This window comes from Hemitrygon akajei, chromosome 3 (assembly GCF_048418815.1).
Source record: "Hemitrygon akajei chromosome 3, sHemAka1.3, whole genome shotgun sequence".
NCBI classification, from domain to species: Eukaryota; Metazoa; Chordata; class Chondrichthyes; order Myliobatiformes; family Dasyatidae; genus Hemitrygon; species Hemitrygon akajei.
This window is the reverse complement of record NC_133126.1, coordinates 43832509-43849681: the sequence shown is the minus strand read 5'-3', so window position 1 is coordinate 43849681 and position 17173 is coordinate 43832509. Positions and strand designations below refer to the sequence as shown.

Sequence of the window (17173 nt, the reverse complement as noted above, 5' to 3'; positions counted from 1 at the left end):
GATCCCCGGGGTACAGGCTAAAGGCTGATTTATACATGTGTACGGGCTATGCTGTAGCCCTGATTTTCACTCCTGCATAGTTCTACTCACAGCGAGCATGTGTTGGTGTGCGCCAAAACGCTAGTTGGTGGTGGGGTTGCTTTGCCACTGTGTTGAGTTTCTTCGTGAGAGACGTGGACAAGGAAATGCATTTCAAACATTTTCGCATGTCGGCAGGTAGATTTGACAATTTGGTTCATCTATTTCACGTCGCTGTACAGACATGGCGGAGAAGAAGCAACCAGAAATGCGTAGGAAGAAATGCGATGCTACCAAGCGGACCAATCACAGTTGTTGCGGTCTGCGTCGCCACGACACGAGTTACTTTTTTGGGGAGGTGCACGTCACCATATGGCGTAGAGTACACGGTACCTACAGCGTAGATGCGATGCACAAGTATAAATCAGCCTTAAGGATCACTTTAGCAGGATGTCCAACAGTGCAGAGTTCATTCAGCAAAGCTCTGGAGTGTCAGCCCGGGATATCAGCTCAAACCTAGAGTGGCTGCTGAATTTCAAACCTAACATACAATCTTACCCTGAAGAATGACTCTCACCTATGAAGGTCCACTTTGGCAGACAGAATGTTTGAATGAAGATTTTTTTTAAACCTCAGCTGACCATTTTTGCAATATTTTCAATTGCTGAGTTAGTGAACAATGTCAAAAGGATGCATATCTTATATTACGCTGGAGGATGGATACTGACAATGCCCATCTTTAATTACTCTTGAGACAGAGTTAAGTCAGTCACATCAGTGGATCAGGAGATACATGTGGTAATTGTGGTACAATAGCTAGAACACACACAACTCAAGCAGCCAAGGTTCAATCCTGCCTTGAGGTGTTATCGGTCTGGCATTCAAACCTTTTACACATGGCTGCATCTTCTTGGAGCATTAGTTTACACTTGCATCCCAGACTTGTAAGTTGATTTGCAGGAAACTGCCCCAAGTGTAAAAGAGATGCATGAGACTGGAGGGAAATCGCTGACTAGGGGAAAAAAAGGGGAATGAGACCAATGCCATTGCTTTGAGAGTCGGCATAGACTCAACAAACTAAATTGTGGTGTTAATGGTTATGAGAAATAAATTATAGGCCAGAAGACCAGGCAAGGACGCAAGATTTTATTGCTCCAGAAGGTTTATACATGATCTAATGGTTTCGTGATCACCAAGACATGAGATTATGTTAGGACTGCTTCTTTTCACGTAATGTGTCAATGATTTGGATGATAGAACTGATGGTTTTGTGTCCACATTTGCAAATGATACGAAGAAAGCTGGGGGGGAGGGGGGCAGGTGTGTTGAGGAAATGGAGTCTGCAGAAGGACTTACACAAGGAGAATGAGCAAAGACGTGGCAGATGGAATATACTGCTGGGAAGTTCATGGCATGCACTTTGGTAGAAGGAATAGAAGTATAGACTATTTTCTAAATGGGCAGAAAATTCAAAAATCCAAGATGCAATGGAACTTGGGAGTCCATGTGTAGGATTCCCTAAAGGTAATTTGCCGGTGAATAAGTGGTGAGGAAGGCAAAAGCATTGTTAGCATTCATTTCAAGAGCACTAGGACATAAAATATACAAGTATCTGGGAGTACAGTTAGACGAGAAGCTAGACTGGACTGCCAACACAGATGCCTTGTGCAGGAAGGCACAGAGTCGACTGTACTTCCTAAGAAGGTTGGCGTCATTCAATGTCTGTAGTGAGATGCTGAAGATGTTCTATAGGTCAGTTGTGGAGAGCTCCCTCTTCTTTGTGGTGGCGTGTTGGGGAGGAAGCATTAAGAAGAGGGACGCCTCACGTCTTAATAAGCTGGTAAGGAAGGCGGGCTCTGTCGTGGGCAAAGTACTGGAGAGTTTAACATCGGTAGCTGAGCGAAGGGCGCTGAGTAGGCTACGGTCAATTATGGATAACTCTGAACATCCTCTACATAGCACCATCCAGAGACAGAGAAGCAGTTTCAGCGACAGGTTACTATCGATGCAATGCTCCTCAGACAGGATGAAGAGGTCAATACTCCCCAATGCCATTAGGCTTTACAATTCTACCGCCAGGACTTAAGAACTTTTTAAAAGCTATTATTAATGCTTTTTGAGATAGTGATTTAGATGCATATCATATTTTTTTTTACTGAGTTAAGTATTGTATGTAATTAGTTTTGCTACAACAAGTGTATGGGACATTGGAAAAAAAGTTGAATTTCCCCATGGGGATGAATAAAGTATCTATCTATCTATCTAAAATCAAAGATGTAATACTGAGGCTTAGTAAGGCAATGGTCAGGCCAATGGTCAGGTTGATGGATTGGGAGCAGTATTGAAAGGCCTAGACAGAGTGGAAGTGGAGACAATATTTCCTAAAGTGGGGATATCTAGGATCGGAGGCCAGAGCCTCAGAATAGAAGGACATCTCCTTAGAACAGAGATGAGGAGGAATTTCTTTAACTAGAGGGTGGCAAATCAATGGAATTCATTGGCACAGATAGCTGTGGAAGCCAAGTCATTGGTATATTTAAAGCAGAGGTTAATAGTTCCTTGATTAGTAAAGGTGTCACACGTTAAGGGAGGAACAGGAGAACAGGGTTGAGAGGGATAATAAATCAACTTTGATGGAATGGCAGAGCAGATTCAATGGGCTGAATGGCCCAATTCTGTCCTTGTGTCATTGTCCAACTCACAGTTAAGGGACTAATTTGCCTTTGAAAAAACTTACGCATTACCATACTCTGAATCACAAAACTTTCGTGGAAATCTATACCACATTCACTGTATAAACTTTAGATCAGCACATCGATTAGATCCTTACATCAGAATTACCACATTCACAGCCAGATTTATCTTCGCACTTGGTGTTGGTCACAGCGATGGAGGCATTTCCATGGAACTGCAGTCTTCCAGTGTTTGACTGTTTGTAATTATTAAAATCTACACTGCTAACAAATTTCTGCAACGCAAGACAACATTTTCAATTTCACGTTATTCAAATGAGCAAAACCAAATTGACACATGACATTTCACTTTCAGCCACAGAAAATGACGAAAGCTGATTTTCAAGCATGCTTTCATACTGTATAGGATCGGGTTTTTGGCCTACAAGGTCCATCCTGACCATTGAAATTATCCATGCTACCATCATTAACTCTACTTAGTCCATACCTTTCTACTGTATACCTTGGTAATTTCAGTGCTTATCCTGATTCTTCTTAAATGTTGTGAGAGTACCTGACTTCACTACATCCTCAGGCAATATGCTCCAGCATCCAAGTACTAACATAAAATTCCCCATCAAATCTCTTCTAAACCTTCTACCTCTCACTTGATGTTTATGCCCTCATCTGTCCCTTATGGATGAAAGTTTCTTTCTATTTATCGCTCTCAATTTTGTAAAACTCTATCAGCTTACCCCTCACCCTCCTACACTCCAGAAAAGCCAACAAAATCTATCCACTTCCCCAGATAACGGAAACGCTCCAGTCCAGGCAACGTCTCTTCTACTAATCTCTCCAGCGCATTCACATCAGTTACTGCCATGTGGCAACCAGAATTGTACACAATAATCCAGGTGTAGCCTAACGAATGTTTGATGTAATTTTAACGTGGCATCCCCGCTTTCAATACCATGGCTGATTAGATGCTACACGCTGCCGGCAAACGCAGGGTGAAGAGGACAGTGAATGGGATGCCAGTCATAGCAAGCAGGAGCACAGTGCAGGTGACATTTGTTTCTTCAGTAGGACATACTGGCTTGGTCACACATTAAGAACAGCCACTGCCTGCTCTATTCAGAGCTGTCCACTTTCGGGAAGCTTGTCTTGAAACATTAACACTGTCTCTCTCAGCCTCTATATTAAGCCTTCATACTCTATATTAAGAAAAGCAGATGATACTTTTAAGAGATGTTTAGATAGGCATGTGAATGTGAGGAAAATTGAAGGATATGGCATTGCTAATTTAATTGGTTCAGCACAACATTGCAGGCCGAAGGGCCTGTTCCTGTGCTGTAGTGTTCTATGCTCGATACTGGAACAAATTAGTTAGCATACAATGAAGCAAAACACTCACCCTATTCATTAGAGAAATAGTTTTAACATTTATATACTGTGCGTCCAAATCCACACGGAAAGATGTTCCAGGTTGAAAGACAACGTCATCATATTGGCAAGGGACACTTTCGTCGTCCAAAGTAAAGGTGTATTTGCTTTTTTCCAACTCACTTTCTGATAAAATTGTCTGCCAATATTTGGGATCATACCATTTATATTGATCAGGATCATTGAAAGTGATATCTTCACCTGCAGTTGAAAGAGTACGCACTTTAGCACTTCAGCATTGATATTTTTACTGAAGCTCTGTTGTTTTCTGTTGAACTCATTCTAATGAGTCAGTTATTTCTGGAAAATTAAATAACTCTGATTTTGTAAATAATGGAATCAGCATTAAACTCTCCAGTTACCAGCACAGATAATATGCATACAAGGACTCAAATAGCATCTGCAATAGGAAGTTATGTGCCAAGCTCAAGGTCCATTTCTTGTGCCAGCATGTTTTGTAGCATCTGTGACGGACAACAGTTATAGAGAATGGAGTACAGAGGACCATTTGTACTGGTTGCCATTGAGTGCTGAGGATTTGCTTAAGACTGCAATCGTTTCAAAACCACTTGATTTAGATTACCCTGGGTCCACATAGGAAACGGAGATGTCAAAATTGAAGATTACATGAGTAAGCATAATGTTAACAGGGTGAGGGAGAAGTGTACCACACTTGAACTATAATCATTAAAAAACAAGGAAGCATAGCCTGCAGAATGCTTTGTTGGACTCTTCGTACAAATACAGCGGGAAATTCTCTTATATCCTCATTTATGAGTGATGGACTGACTGAAAATGAGAGCATTTTAACAAGATTTTAAGTAATAACCTTATTTTTTGCTGAAAGGTGTTGAAGAGATCAAGAGATGGGCATTAAAGTGTAAGCAGAATGTTGATTGTGTAGGAAGGAGCCGGCAATCAGAAAGAATTTGGGAAATATGGAGTGTAATAGTGAAAGGCATTTGCCCCTTGAATTAAACACCGTACATTAAATGAGTCAAAAAAGGACACAGATCTGAAGTGGGGACCGGAAACTTGGAGTCAGGACAATTAGGATGATCATTACTCAGTTTAAAAATTGAACAGTATCAACAAATGTATGTAGAATCACAGATTATTCTTAGTGGTACAGTCCTGATTTAGAGTTAAACACAGATTTCCCTTCCATGAATTAAATGAGTCAGATTTCTCTTTCTCCCTGTTATGGTTATGTAACAGGGTTTTTTTTCTTTTTCTTTGTTACTGTGTATGTAATCAATATGGCGTCTTTGTTTTGTTAAAAGTAGGAATGCTGGCGCCTGTGTTAATAGTAGGAATGCTAGCGTCTTTGTTATGATAAGTGCTGGAAGCTTGTTTGGGACTGTAAACTGATTGTTGGCGGGGATTTTGGGGAGTCGGCGCGATGGAGTGAGAGAGAGAGGACGGGGTGCTGGAAGCTGGGCGATGGTCCCCGGCCCAAGGTTTTCGGTGATGAGAGGAGACGGAGACAGAGGAGTGTGGAGCATCTGGTCAACCACCGTGGGGGTCCCAGGAGGCGGGTCGAGGAAGTCGGAGGGGATCGAATGCCAAAATACTTCAGTAATTGAGCTCCAACGGTTGTGCACGAAGTGGTTTGGACTTTGATAAGTTTGGCGCCTTTTCTTTTTTTTCTCTTATTCATATATACTGTATCGTTAGTAATCGCTTAGTTATAGTAATCTTTATAAATTGTACTCATTTAATCGCATAAGGTGTACTGTCTGTTTTTTGGGCGAGGCGGGGACATCACACAGCATCCACACCAGCTGATTACCCAGTTTGGCGGGGCCGAAGGCCGCTCTCCCTAGACTAGAACGAGTTGAGCGATGCCTGAGGTGACCCAGGGGTTACAGTTACTTGAGGGAAATTAGTACTGTAGTTTGACAAACCCAAAAGGTTTTGGAGGTTGGTCTGCACTACGAAATGTTTTTATGTTGAAGCAACTAAGTACTCTACTATTGAAAGGTAGTCTGGTTTTTATCCTGCAATAAAAAAAAAGTGAGAGCCACTAAATAATGATATATCTGTCTCTCCTATATTTCCACAGTTTCTGGAAAGATCACCAGGATCCCGAAGAAATACTGGATTAATACATCTACAAACCCACAAGGATGACCTGGGACTGGGATCGGCTGCCACTTACAGGATTCCCTGTGAAAGCAGAGCAACGTATAATTGGCCAGATGGGATACACAGTGGAAACCCACAGGAGCACAGGAGGTGTATCCATTTGGGTTACCCAGAGAGATTGGTGGTAACAGAACACTGCATTCACAACGGCCATAGGATGGATTTCAACGACACAAAACTACTGTGCCACACCAATGGCTTTTGGGACTGCCTGGTAAAGGAAACCATTGAAATAAAACTAGAGCAAAAGAATTTTAACAAAGGTGAAGGTCTCGCTCAGGTAAGAACTGGAAGTCTATTATATACAAGGTGGAAGAGCAGAAACCAGATTGGATGAGGACTAACCAATCAGGAGGGATGGACTATGGGGGTACCACTGGACTAGACATGCTCAGGTGTGATCCCTGAAGTTTGTCACCGAAACGTTGGTTATAATCAATACCCGTGCTTGTCTGGAAGCCCGAGAAGAATTCATTTGTGATGATATACCTCTTTCACATCCTGGTTCAATCTGACCATCACTGGCAGCAAATCCAGCACCGTGATTGAGAATGAACTCTCCATCAAGGGGCATGTACTAACAAATAGAAACAAGTAAAAGAATCATTATAGTTCAGATTGATAAAAGTTTAAACTGTTTAACGGTGTAATATTGTTATGTGATGCATGGCATTTTAATCTGCCAGCTCACTGACAAAGAGTTTTATTTAGTAAATGAAATGCATTACTTTGATAAACAATTTCCATGGGTTATTCAATTTTGTTATTTCTTGGAAGAATAGAACATTTAATTTATTGATAAATAGGGTCTTCTAATTAGTCTCAGTCCTGGGAAAACATCATTATTACACAAATGAGGTAGTTTCAGATCCCATATCAGATATCTCAGGGTTTCTGAATCCCTGCACAATTTAGTGTTAATTACAACCATATTATAGACATGTTATTCCAGACTAGTGCAAATACTCTTCACTCTGTAAAAGTCCTATCCTGCACCATTTCATTCACTCCCTATCCTTTTTCTTCCAGACATATATTGTAAATGTCCTACAAGAAACGAAGTTTGTAAACTCCTGTCAGATTCTAATGCGCTTGAGTACAAAAACTACCTGCTACCCGCTGTTCCATTTGCTGTTGCAATAGTGTAATTCTTCAATGTAGTATACGGAGTTGATCGATGTAACACTTGATTGAGATTTTTCCAACTCTCACTAAATTGCAGACGGGTACCGGAAGACAATCAATGTGAATCCCTCATTCAAAAAGAGAGGATGGGAACTGCAGGCCAGACATTTTAATATCGACTGTGGGTAAGTTCTGGAGTCAATAACCAATCATTTAGAAAAGCTGAATATAATCAACCCTAGTCACCATGCATGGATATGATAGGAAAAGTTAAGAGTTGTAGTATATTTAGATTTCTAAATTCATTTAATAAGATGCCACTTTAGATACTAGTACATAAATTAAGAGCCCAAGCTATTGGAGAAAGGACATTGATATGGATTGAAAACTGGATGTCACATAGAAAATCAAAGTTGAAATGACCTACACTTTTGGGTGAAGGGATGGAAGTTAGTGTAATATTTCAGGGATCGGTTCCTGATCCTCAGATTTTACTATTTATATAACAGACCCAAGAGAGGGAACAATTTGTAAGGTTGCCAAATTTGCCGATGATACTAAAATAGGTGGAAGGGTCGAGATGATGAGGACATTGTGATTCTGTGGTGAGGTATAGAAAGTCTGAGTGACTGGGCAAAATCTGGCACTTGGATCTTAATGTAGGAAAGTGTGAGGTCATGCTGATTGTTAAGAGGAAACAGAAGACAAATTGGTATCTACATGCAGAGGGATGGGAATGAATGAAGTAAAGAACAACTTGGGTGTTCGACTGCAGGAGTCACAAAAAGTTATAAAACAGGTTCAACAAGTCGATAAGAGAACAAAGGGCATATTTTAATGTAGAGTGGTTTTGTTATAATTGTACAGGGTGTTGGTAAGGCCATTCCTGAAATACTGTGCACGGCTTTAAACCTCTGAACTAAAGCTAGATAGAGTAGCATTGAAATAAGTTCCAAGTAAAGATCAATCAAGATAAATTTATTATCAAAGTATGTATACGTCACTATATACAAACCAGAGATTCATTTTCTTGTGAGCACATTGAATAAATCCATAGAATAATACTGCAACCGTAACAGAATCAGTGAAAGACTACCCAACTAGGGTGTTGAACCACAGTGCAGAAAACAAACTGTGCAAACACAAAAAGAAGAAATAATAAGTAATAAATATCAAAAACATGAGATGAAGTATTCTTGAAAGTGAGTCCTTTGATAATTGCTCCTGAACCTGGTGGTGCGAGTCCTGTGGCTCCTGTACCATCTTCCTGATGGCAGCAGAGAGAAGAGAGCATGACCTGGGTGGCCAGGGTTCCTGATGAGGGATGCTGCTCTCCTGCCACATTGTTTCACATAGATGTGCTGAATGGTAAGGAGGACTTTACCCGTGATGGACTGGGCCACATCCACTACTTCTGGTAGTATCTTCTGTTCAAGGGCATTGCTGTTTCCATACCATGTTGTGGTGCAGCCAGTCAATATACTCTCCACCACACATCTATAGAATGTTTGTGGATGGAAACGCTACTGGGCGATAGTCATTGAGGCACGATACCACACTTTTCTTGGCACTGGTATAATTGAAGCCTGCTTGGAGCGGTGGTTGGGGTGGGGGGGGGGGGGGGGGGTTACAACACACTGCTGAAGCAAGAGGTTAAAGATCTCAGTGAACACTGCAGCCAGTTGATCAGCACAGGCCTTTAGTACTTTCCCAGGTACCTCATCTGTGCTAGATACTTTTCATGGGTTCATCCTTCTAAAGACTGCTCGCATATTGGCTTCAAACACTGAAATCATAGGATCATTGGGGGATGTGGGAGTTTATGATGGTTTCTCTATATCTTGACAGTCAAGGTGAGCTTAAAAGGCATTGATCTTATCTGGAAGTGAAGCCCATGTTGCCAAAGTCACTCAATTTAACTTTACAAGAGGTGATAACATTCAAGCCCTGCCACAACTGTCGAGCATCCTTTGTTGATTCAACTTTGGTCCAGAGTTGCCACTTCGCCTGTGAAATCACTTTCCAGAGGTCGTACCTGGACCTCTTGTAACTTACTTGGTCACCAGACTTGAATGCCTCAGATCAGCTTCTCAGCAAATTTTGGATCTCATTGTTCATTTAGAGCTTCTGAATGGGGAAGACTGAATGATTTTGTGGGGGCACACTCATCTACAGCTGCTTGGCTAGTGCCCATTACAACCATGGCGTATTCACTCAGATCCACAGATGAGTCTTTGGCTCAGTCCACTGACCCAAAGCAATCCCATAGCCACTCCTCTACCTCCCGTGACCACCTCTTCGTTATCCTAATCTCTGGAGCCTTACTCTTTGGTCCCTGCCTGTCTGCAGGTAGGAGAAAGACAGCCCAGTGATCTGATTTACTGAAATGTGTTCTGGGCATGGAACAGTGGACATTCCTTATCCAAGTATAACAGCTGTCGAGTATTTTGTACCTCTGGTGCTACAGGCTATATGCAGATGATAATTGGGCAGGGTTTTCTTCAAAAGAACCTGGTTGAAGTCTCTGACTATGATTTGAAATTAGTCTTGTTTTTTGTTTGGAGACAGCATCATGTAGTGTCGCGGGCACTTGATTATAGTCAGCCACCGGTGGTATGTCAACTCCGGTGAGAATCACGGAGGAAAACTCCCTAGGTAAATAAAATGGATAGCATTTGCCTGTTAGGTGTACCAAATCGGCCGAACATGAATTTGACAAAACTGCCGCTTCGAAGCGCCACTGAGAGTTTATCATGAAACACACACCATCTCCTTTTGCCTTTTCCAAATCAACAGTTTAGTCCATTCTATAAACTGAGAAGCTGTCAGGTCTGATTGCTGTTTCTGGCATGCTGGTAGAATGTCAGATGCTGCCTGGCCTGCTGACTTCCTCCAGCATTTTATGTGTGATGCTGGGAGAAAGCCATGTTTCAAGTCAAACATCGAAGCTGATAGTCTCTCATTTCTCTCCCATACAGCAATCTTGTCCCCAGGTCCTCAATTTTGTTCTCCAGTGATTGCACATTTACCAACAAGATGCTGGGAAGAGGGGGCCTCATCCCACTGCATTTCAACCAAGCTTGGAGTCCCCCTCATGCCTCACTTCCAGCCAAGGCCACGAATCCTCATCTGTTTAACAGTGCCAAACACACCTGGCCTGCCGAGTCCTTCAGACGATCCTGAAATTGGTAAATCATTAAGTTGATTTAAAAGCACATTGCGAAGAGGGAAAGTACATGCTGCAGACTGCAGCGAGAATAATTGAAAAAGGTATATTTAAAAGTATATTTAGAACTGTTGTCCGCAGCCCACAGAACATCACCGATGATCATCGGCGCTATCTTGTACTTGAGGCAGTCCAGAGGAGTTTCACCAATCTTCCTCCTGGGATAAGAGGATTGACCTATCATGAGAAGCCAAGGAGTCTGGATCGGTATTTCTCAGAGTTTAAATAAACGAACGTTGACCTTCTTCAAACATTGAAGGCTCTAAGAAATTTTTACAGGATAATGCTGAGACTTTTGTAACAATGGGAAGTCTCGAACAAGGGAACATACTTACAAGATAAGGAACTGGTCATTAAAAACTGAGGTATGTAGAAACTTCTTTAAAATTGCATTGTAGTAAACCTCTACAATTCTGCTCACAAGGGTGAACAGGCCAGATCATTGAAAGTCTTTATGATGGAGATAAATAAATATTTGGAAGTCGGAAGAATTGAGGACTATTTGGAACTTGCATTGAAAAGGAGTTAAGCCCTGCATAGATCAGCCATGATTGTATTGAAAGAGACAGTGGTGGGAGAGAGAATACGGGCTTAAGGGGTTTTCTGGCTGTTGTCTATTTTCCTGCGTTCTTGATTTCTTCTAAAATAAACCAGGATAATTCTGCTGCAAAAATCAGACAGAAGAATCCACAGTAAATGATAGAAATACATGAACAAGCACTTAGTGAATGTCAGTTTCAAAGAGCGTGTTAAAGGAGGAATGGGAATGGAGAAATGGAAGGGTTTAAGGGGGAAGTTTCAGCGTGTGCAATCAAGATGAGAGGTAGCACCAGGATTGGGGAAGAGGGGTTGACATGGAAAGAACTGAACTGAGTGGGGGATTCACTTGATTTCAATGCTTCAAGCACACATGTCGTACTCACACATGTGAGATCACGCAGGACAAGGGTTTGAAGCCCTTTATATACAAGGATAAATAGTTTAAACTTTTGATTTCAATGGACTGGAGTCAGTGTAAACCAGGAAGAACAAGCATTGTGGCAGAGGAAGGCTTGGTGCAGAGCAGGATAAAGGCAGTGGTGCTTTAACTGAGCTGAAACTTACAGAGCCAGAAGGATGGGAGACCGGCCAAAGAAAACCTCTGAGTCAGAAGGTGATGAAGACATGTATTGGAGTAGCATCATTAGCCAGATAAGTGTAACTACAGTTACATCATGTCCTGGTTAAACCATACCTCATGCACTGTGAACTTGAGGAAAGAAAAAATGGCCTTGAATAAGCATTAAGCAGTGATAACTGGATTTAACTAGGAAGAGAAATTACAGAAACCATGGTAGCAGTTTGGAATTTAGTATGTTAGGAGGTGATTTAGGTTATGTTTTCAGGATACAACTAGAAACTGATAGGGTCAAAGGAGAGAGATAGTCAAAGGAGACAGTCACTGCTGATTTGTGTGTAGTGACCAAAGATTAGGAAAAAATACAGCCAGGTGTGAAGTTAGCAAACATTTCCAGGCATGGAAAGGAATAGAAGCTAGGAATATATTTCCACAAAGAGAAGTTGGTGCTCTGTTAGCTGCTAGTGTTAAAAAAAAGTTTACGGAACCCAAGCTATTAAGAGATGTGGGGAGAAGGTGAGTCTAGAAAGTCCATAATTTGATTAGATTGTGGAAGGGGTTCAAGAGGCCAAATTATCCACTGCCACTCCTCGGTGTAGTCCTTGTGATAGAGGAGGCCATGAAGTCAGTGGATACTGAAGCTCCAAATAGTCTGGTTCAGCATGAGACAATTGGTGAGAAGGAGGACTGAATTAGTGACACGATGAGTGGGAAGCATAAAAACTCCATGTTTCAACAAAGCTAATTGTGGATGGATGGATACAAAACTGAAATCTGATTTACGACTGAAGAGTGAATAATTCTCTTGTCTGTACAAGTTCTGGCACTTCAGGCCAGCATGCCTACGAAGCTGTGTAATGAGCATCATGTTGTAACATAGACCTTGGGACTAAGCCATTTTCCTATAATTCAAATCTATAATTCTGCTAGAATCTGCTGACCTGCTCAAACAAGTTTTAGTCATTTTAGAATATATATTGAGGTAAAGGTGTGGTCAATTCAAATAAATTGAAATCTAGCATATCTCATTAAAACCTGATAGAAGGATAACTCGCTCTTTCAATGTAATTACAAATTATGCTACCAGCAAAACACCAAAGCTTTTCTTCAGTATTTTCCATAATGAAGTCCTCCAATAATCAGCGTGCTCATAGTATGTGCTTTATCCTTGGTGTGAATGTGAAAGGCAGGAGGAGGAGGAGATGTACTGGTTTTTAGACTTTAGACCCAGTCTTCAGTAAACACTTAAAAAAAAACAGGCAATGAAGTGTAGCAAACCTCAGAAATTGCCACCTACAGAAGATATCTAGGATACTTCAAGTGCAGCATGAAAATATCAGAAATATTGCAACTTTTTGGGCACAGAACCTCTCAAGATCTTTCTCCCTTATTTCCCTGCACCTTAATCTCAACTTTGAATCTCTTCAGTCACTGAACAACCATAATCCTCTGAGGTGCAGACAGCTAAAGAGAAGTTTGTCCTCACCAAAATCTTAAATGGTCTTCTCCCAAGTCTAGACTCTCAAGCTACAGGGCCACTTACCATCCAGTCCATTAATCCTTCTTAGAATCTTAAATCAACGTGACCACCTCAAACCTTTATAAGTTGCATTGACTGTAAATGAATATTAACCAATTCCTCCTCAAAGGATTATTGTCTCATCCCAGGAATCTATCTAATACATAAATCTACCCTGTAATCTTCAAGTAAATTCTATAGACACACATCAAATGTCACTTTAGCCCTATACAGTCTTAGGAAGACCTTATCACTTAATTTTATTTTAATCCTATTGCATAAAATATAAGAGTAAACACAAGGAAATCTGCAGATGCTGGAAATTCAAGCAACACACACAAAATGTTGGTGAAACACAGCAGGCCAGGCAGCATCTATAAGGAGAAGCACTGGTCTCAGCCCGAAACGTCAACAGTGCTTCTCCTATAGATGCACTATAGACTTTTTGCAAATCACACAGCAGTGCACTAAAATCTTTCTGTGCACCAGTGTTTACTAGTTTCTCACCTATTTAAAATATTGCTTTTCAATTCTTCCTACAAATTTCATAACTTCACATGTTTCTAAGTGATAACTTTTGCCCACTTACTTAGCTTCACTGTATCAAGTTGCAGACCTTTTGTATTTTCCTCCTCTGTAACATCAACAAACTTAGATAGGCCACCTTTTTTTTTGGTGACGGTGCTGGAGACTTGGGTCTGGGGCAAAGTTTGATCGACTTGATGGACTGGACTGTCATTCATGTTGTGTTGAATTAATGGCTTCTGGTTGCTGCTTTTCATTGATGTTTTGTGCAATATTAATCGGTGAACTTGCACTGTGGCCTGTAGTCAGTGAATGGCACAGCACTTGACTGGATTGAACTGAGCTGAAGCTGAACATTCCTGAACTGTTTCATTGACTTTGTGGTTGATCACTTATATTCTGTGTTTTTTTGGCTCAATATTTTTTTTTGGTATTTGTATGATTTGTTCCTTTCTTTTGTGTGTTGCAGGTTTGGTGTTTTTCTTTGAACGGGTCCCATGGTTTTCTTTGTTTCATGGCTCTCTGTGTGAAGATGAATATTAGGCTTCTATACTGCACACACACATTGATAATAAATGTACTTTGAATCTTTGAAAAGGCTCTCTTTTGGCATCCATTTAGTAATAGTTTGCCAACCCAAAAATGATGCATTTATTCCTACCATTTTCTGACCTTCACAAATTCTATCAATGCTAATGTCCAACTCCAAATTTCAGTCAACCCTGTGGACTCATTATTAATATTTCAATATGGTCCCTTATCAAATGTCTTTTGAAAATACTTTGGTTTCCCCCATTTACCATGCCAGTTACATTCAGAAAAAGCTCCATTCTATTACTCTGACATGACTTCTTCAATAACACAATACAACCTCTGCCTAATCAAATTATAATTTAAGGGATCTTTTAAGCATCGTTAATGATAGATTCCAGCATTTTACTAACAGCAAGTGCACGGCTGACCTCTCTTCATTTCTATATTTAGTCTTCACTCTCTTTACATACCAGTTTTACAGATATTAGTTCTAATATGCTAGCATTGTTTCACAATCAGTGAATTTCTGCGAGACCAACACTGGCCCATGTGCAAGGTTTGCAGCCACCTCTCAGATTGCTGCGCAGAATTCCATCAGGTCTTCCATACATTTGAATATCTGTTGTATTTTACATTGAGTGATATTAATGCTTTTATCTTCCTTCGACATCAGCTTTAACTTTAATGTGTCTTTTGTAGTGAACATTGATACAAAATATTTAATTTGCCGGTTCTTTTACAGCCACTACAACTTCTCTGTTTTAGTTTCCACAGGATACTCAAGAGGGACGAGCCACACCTGAACCCAAGGGGGTCCAATATCCTTGCAGGCAGGTTGGTTACAGTTGTTCGGGTGGGTTTGAGCTAATTTGGCAACGGGATGGAAACTGGAGTGATAGTGCTGAGGATGAGGTAGTTGGTTTACAAACAGAGGCAACGGGTAGTGAGAGTCTTAGCAAGGAGAGGCTGATGATAGGGCAAAATTGCAGTCAACAGGATGAGCTGCAAGGTAAAAGGTGGACAAATTCAAAAAGGGTGAGTACAGGACTGAAGGTGTTATATATAAAAGTGTGCAGTAAACGGAATAAGGTCGATGAACTTGTAGCACAGTTACAGATTGGCATGTATGATGTTGTAGGCATCACTGAATCGTAGCTGAAGTAAGATTATAGATGGAAGTTTAATGTCCAAGGATACACATTGTAGCAAAAGGACAAGCAGGAAGACAGAGAAGGTGGCGTTGCTCTGTTGGTGAAAAATGAAATCAAGTTATTAGAAAGAGATGAAATAGGGGTTAAAAAAAGAAATAAAACGACCCTGATGGGAGTTATATACAGACCCCCTAACAGTAGTAAGGATGTGGTCTACAAGTTACAATAGGAGATAGAAAATGCATACCAAAAGGGCAATTTTACAAACAGTCATGGGGGATTTCAATATGTAGATAAATTAGGTTGGTACTGGATTCCAAGAGGGGAATTTCTACAATGCCTATGAGATGGCTTTTTAGAGCAGCTTGTGATTGAGCCCACAAGGGGGACCAGCTCCTCTAGATGGGGCGTAGTGTAATGAATCAGAATCGATCAGCGAGCTCAAGATAAATGAACTTTTAGGGGAAGGTGACCATAATATGATCAAATACACCCTGAAATTAGAGAAGGAGAAACTAAAGTCAGATTTATCAATATTACAGTGGAGTAAAAGGAATGACAAAGGCTTGAGAGAGGAGTCGGCCAGAATTGATTTGAAAAGAACACTGGCAGGGATGATGGCAGAGCAGCAATGGCTGGAATCTCTGGAAGCAATTCAAAAGGCACAGGATATATACATCTCAAAAAGGAAGATATATTCTAAAGCAAGATAATACAACTGTGGCTAACAAGAGAAGTCAAAGCCAAAGAGAGGGCATATAATACAGCAAAAATTAATGGGAAATTAGAGGATTGGGAAACTTTCAAATACCAACAGAAGGTAACTAAAAAGTTATTAAGAATTTAAAGATGGAATACGAAAGTAAACTAGCCAATAATATTAAAGAGGATACCAAAAGTCTTCTGATATATAAAGTGTAAAAGAGAGGTGCGAACGGCTATCAGACCACTGGAAAATGATGCTGGAGAGGTAGTAATGGGGAGCAAGGGAATAAGGGATGAACTTAGTAAGTATTTTGAATCAGTCTTCACTGTGGAAGACACTAGCAGTATGGTGGAAGTTCCAGGTGTCAGGGGTCATGAAGTCTGTGAAGTTACCATAACTAAAGTAAAGTTTCTTGGAAAACTGAATGGTCTGAAGGAAGATAAGTCACCTGGACCAGATACTGTATATCCCACAGTTCTGAAAGAGGTGGCTGAAGAGATCCTGAAGGCATTAGTAATGATCTTTTAAGAAATACTGGATTCTGGAATGATTCCACAAGATGGGAAAATTGCAAATGTCACTCTTCAAGAAGGGTAGATGCAGAAGAAAGGAAACTATAGGCAAGTTAGTCTGACCTCAGTGGTTGGAAGATGTTGGAGTTGATTGTTAAGGATGTGGCTTTGGGATACTTGGAGGCACATGATAAAAAAGCCCATAGTCAGCATGGTTTCCTCAAGGCAAAACCTTGCCTGACAAATCTGTTGGAATTCTTTGAAGAAATAACAAGCAGGATAGACAAAGGAGAATCAGTTGATGTTGTATACTTGGATTTTCAGAAAGCTTTCCACAAGCTGCCACACATGAGGCTGCTTAAAAAGCTACAAACCCATAGTATCACAGGAAAGATTCTAGCATGGATAAAGCAGTGGATGATTGGCAGGAGGCGAAGAGTGGGAATAAAGGGAGCCTTTTCTGGCTGATTGCCGGTG

At 40.8% G+C, this 17173-nt stretch overlaps 1 protein-coding gene across 1 annotated transcript in view; it reads right to left on the bottom strand.

Moving 5' to 3' along the window:
- The window catches only part of amn (amnion associated transmembrane protein), a 58821-nt gene that overhangs the window by 28156 nt on the left and 13492 nt on the right, over positions 1-17173 (bottom strand). Inside the window, exons 6-8 of the mRNA XM_073038975.1 lie at positions 6771-6858; positions 4105-4334; positions 2849-2986 (exon numbers count right to left, since the gene is read on the bottom strand). Coding sequence (XP_072895076.1) covers positions 2849-2986; positions 4105-4334; positions 6771-6858 — 456 coding nt within the window. The remainder of the gene's footprint in view (positions 1-2848; positions 2987-4104; positions 4335-6770; positions 6859-17173) is intronic.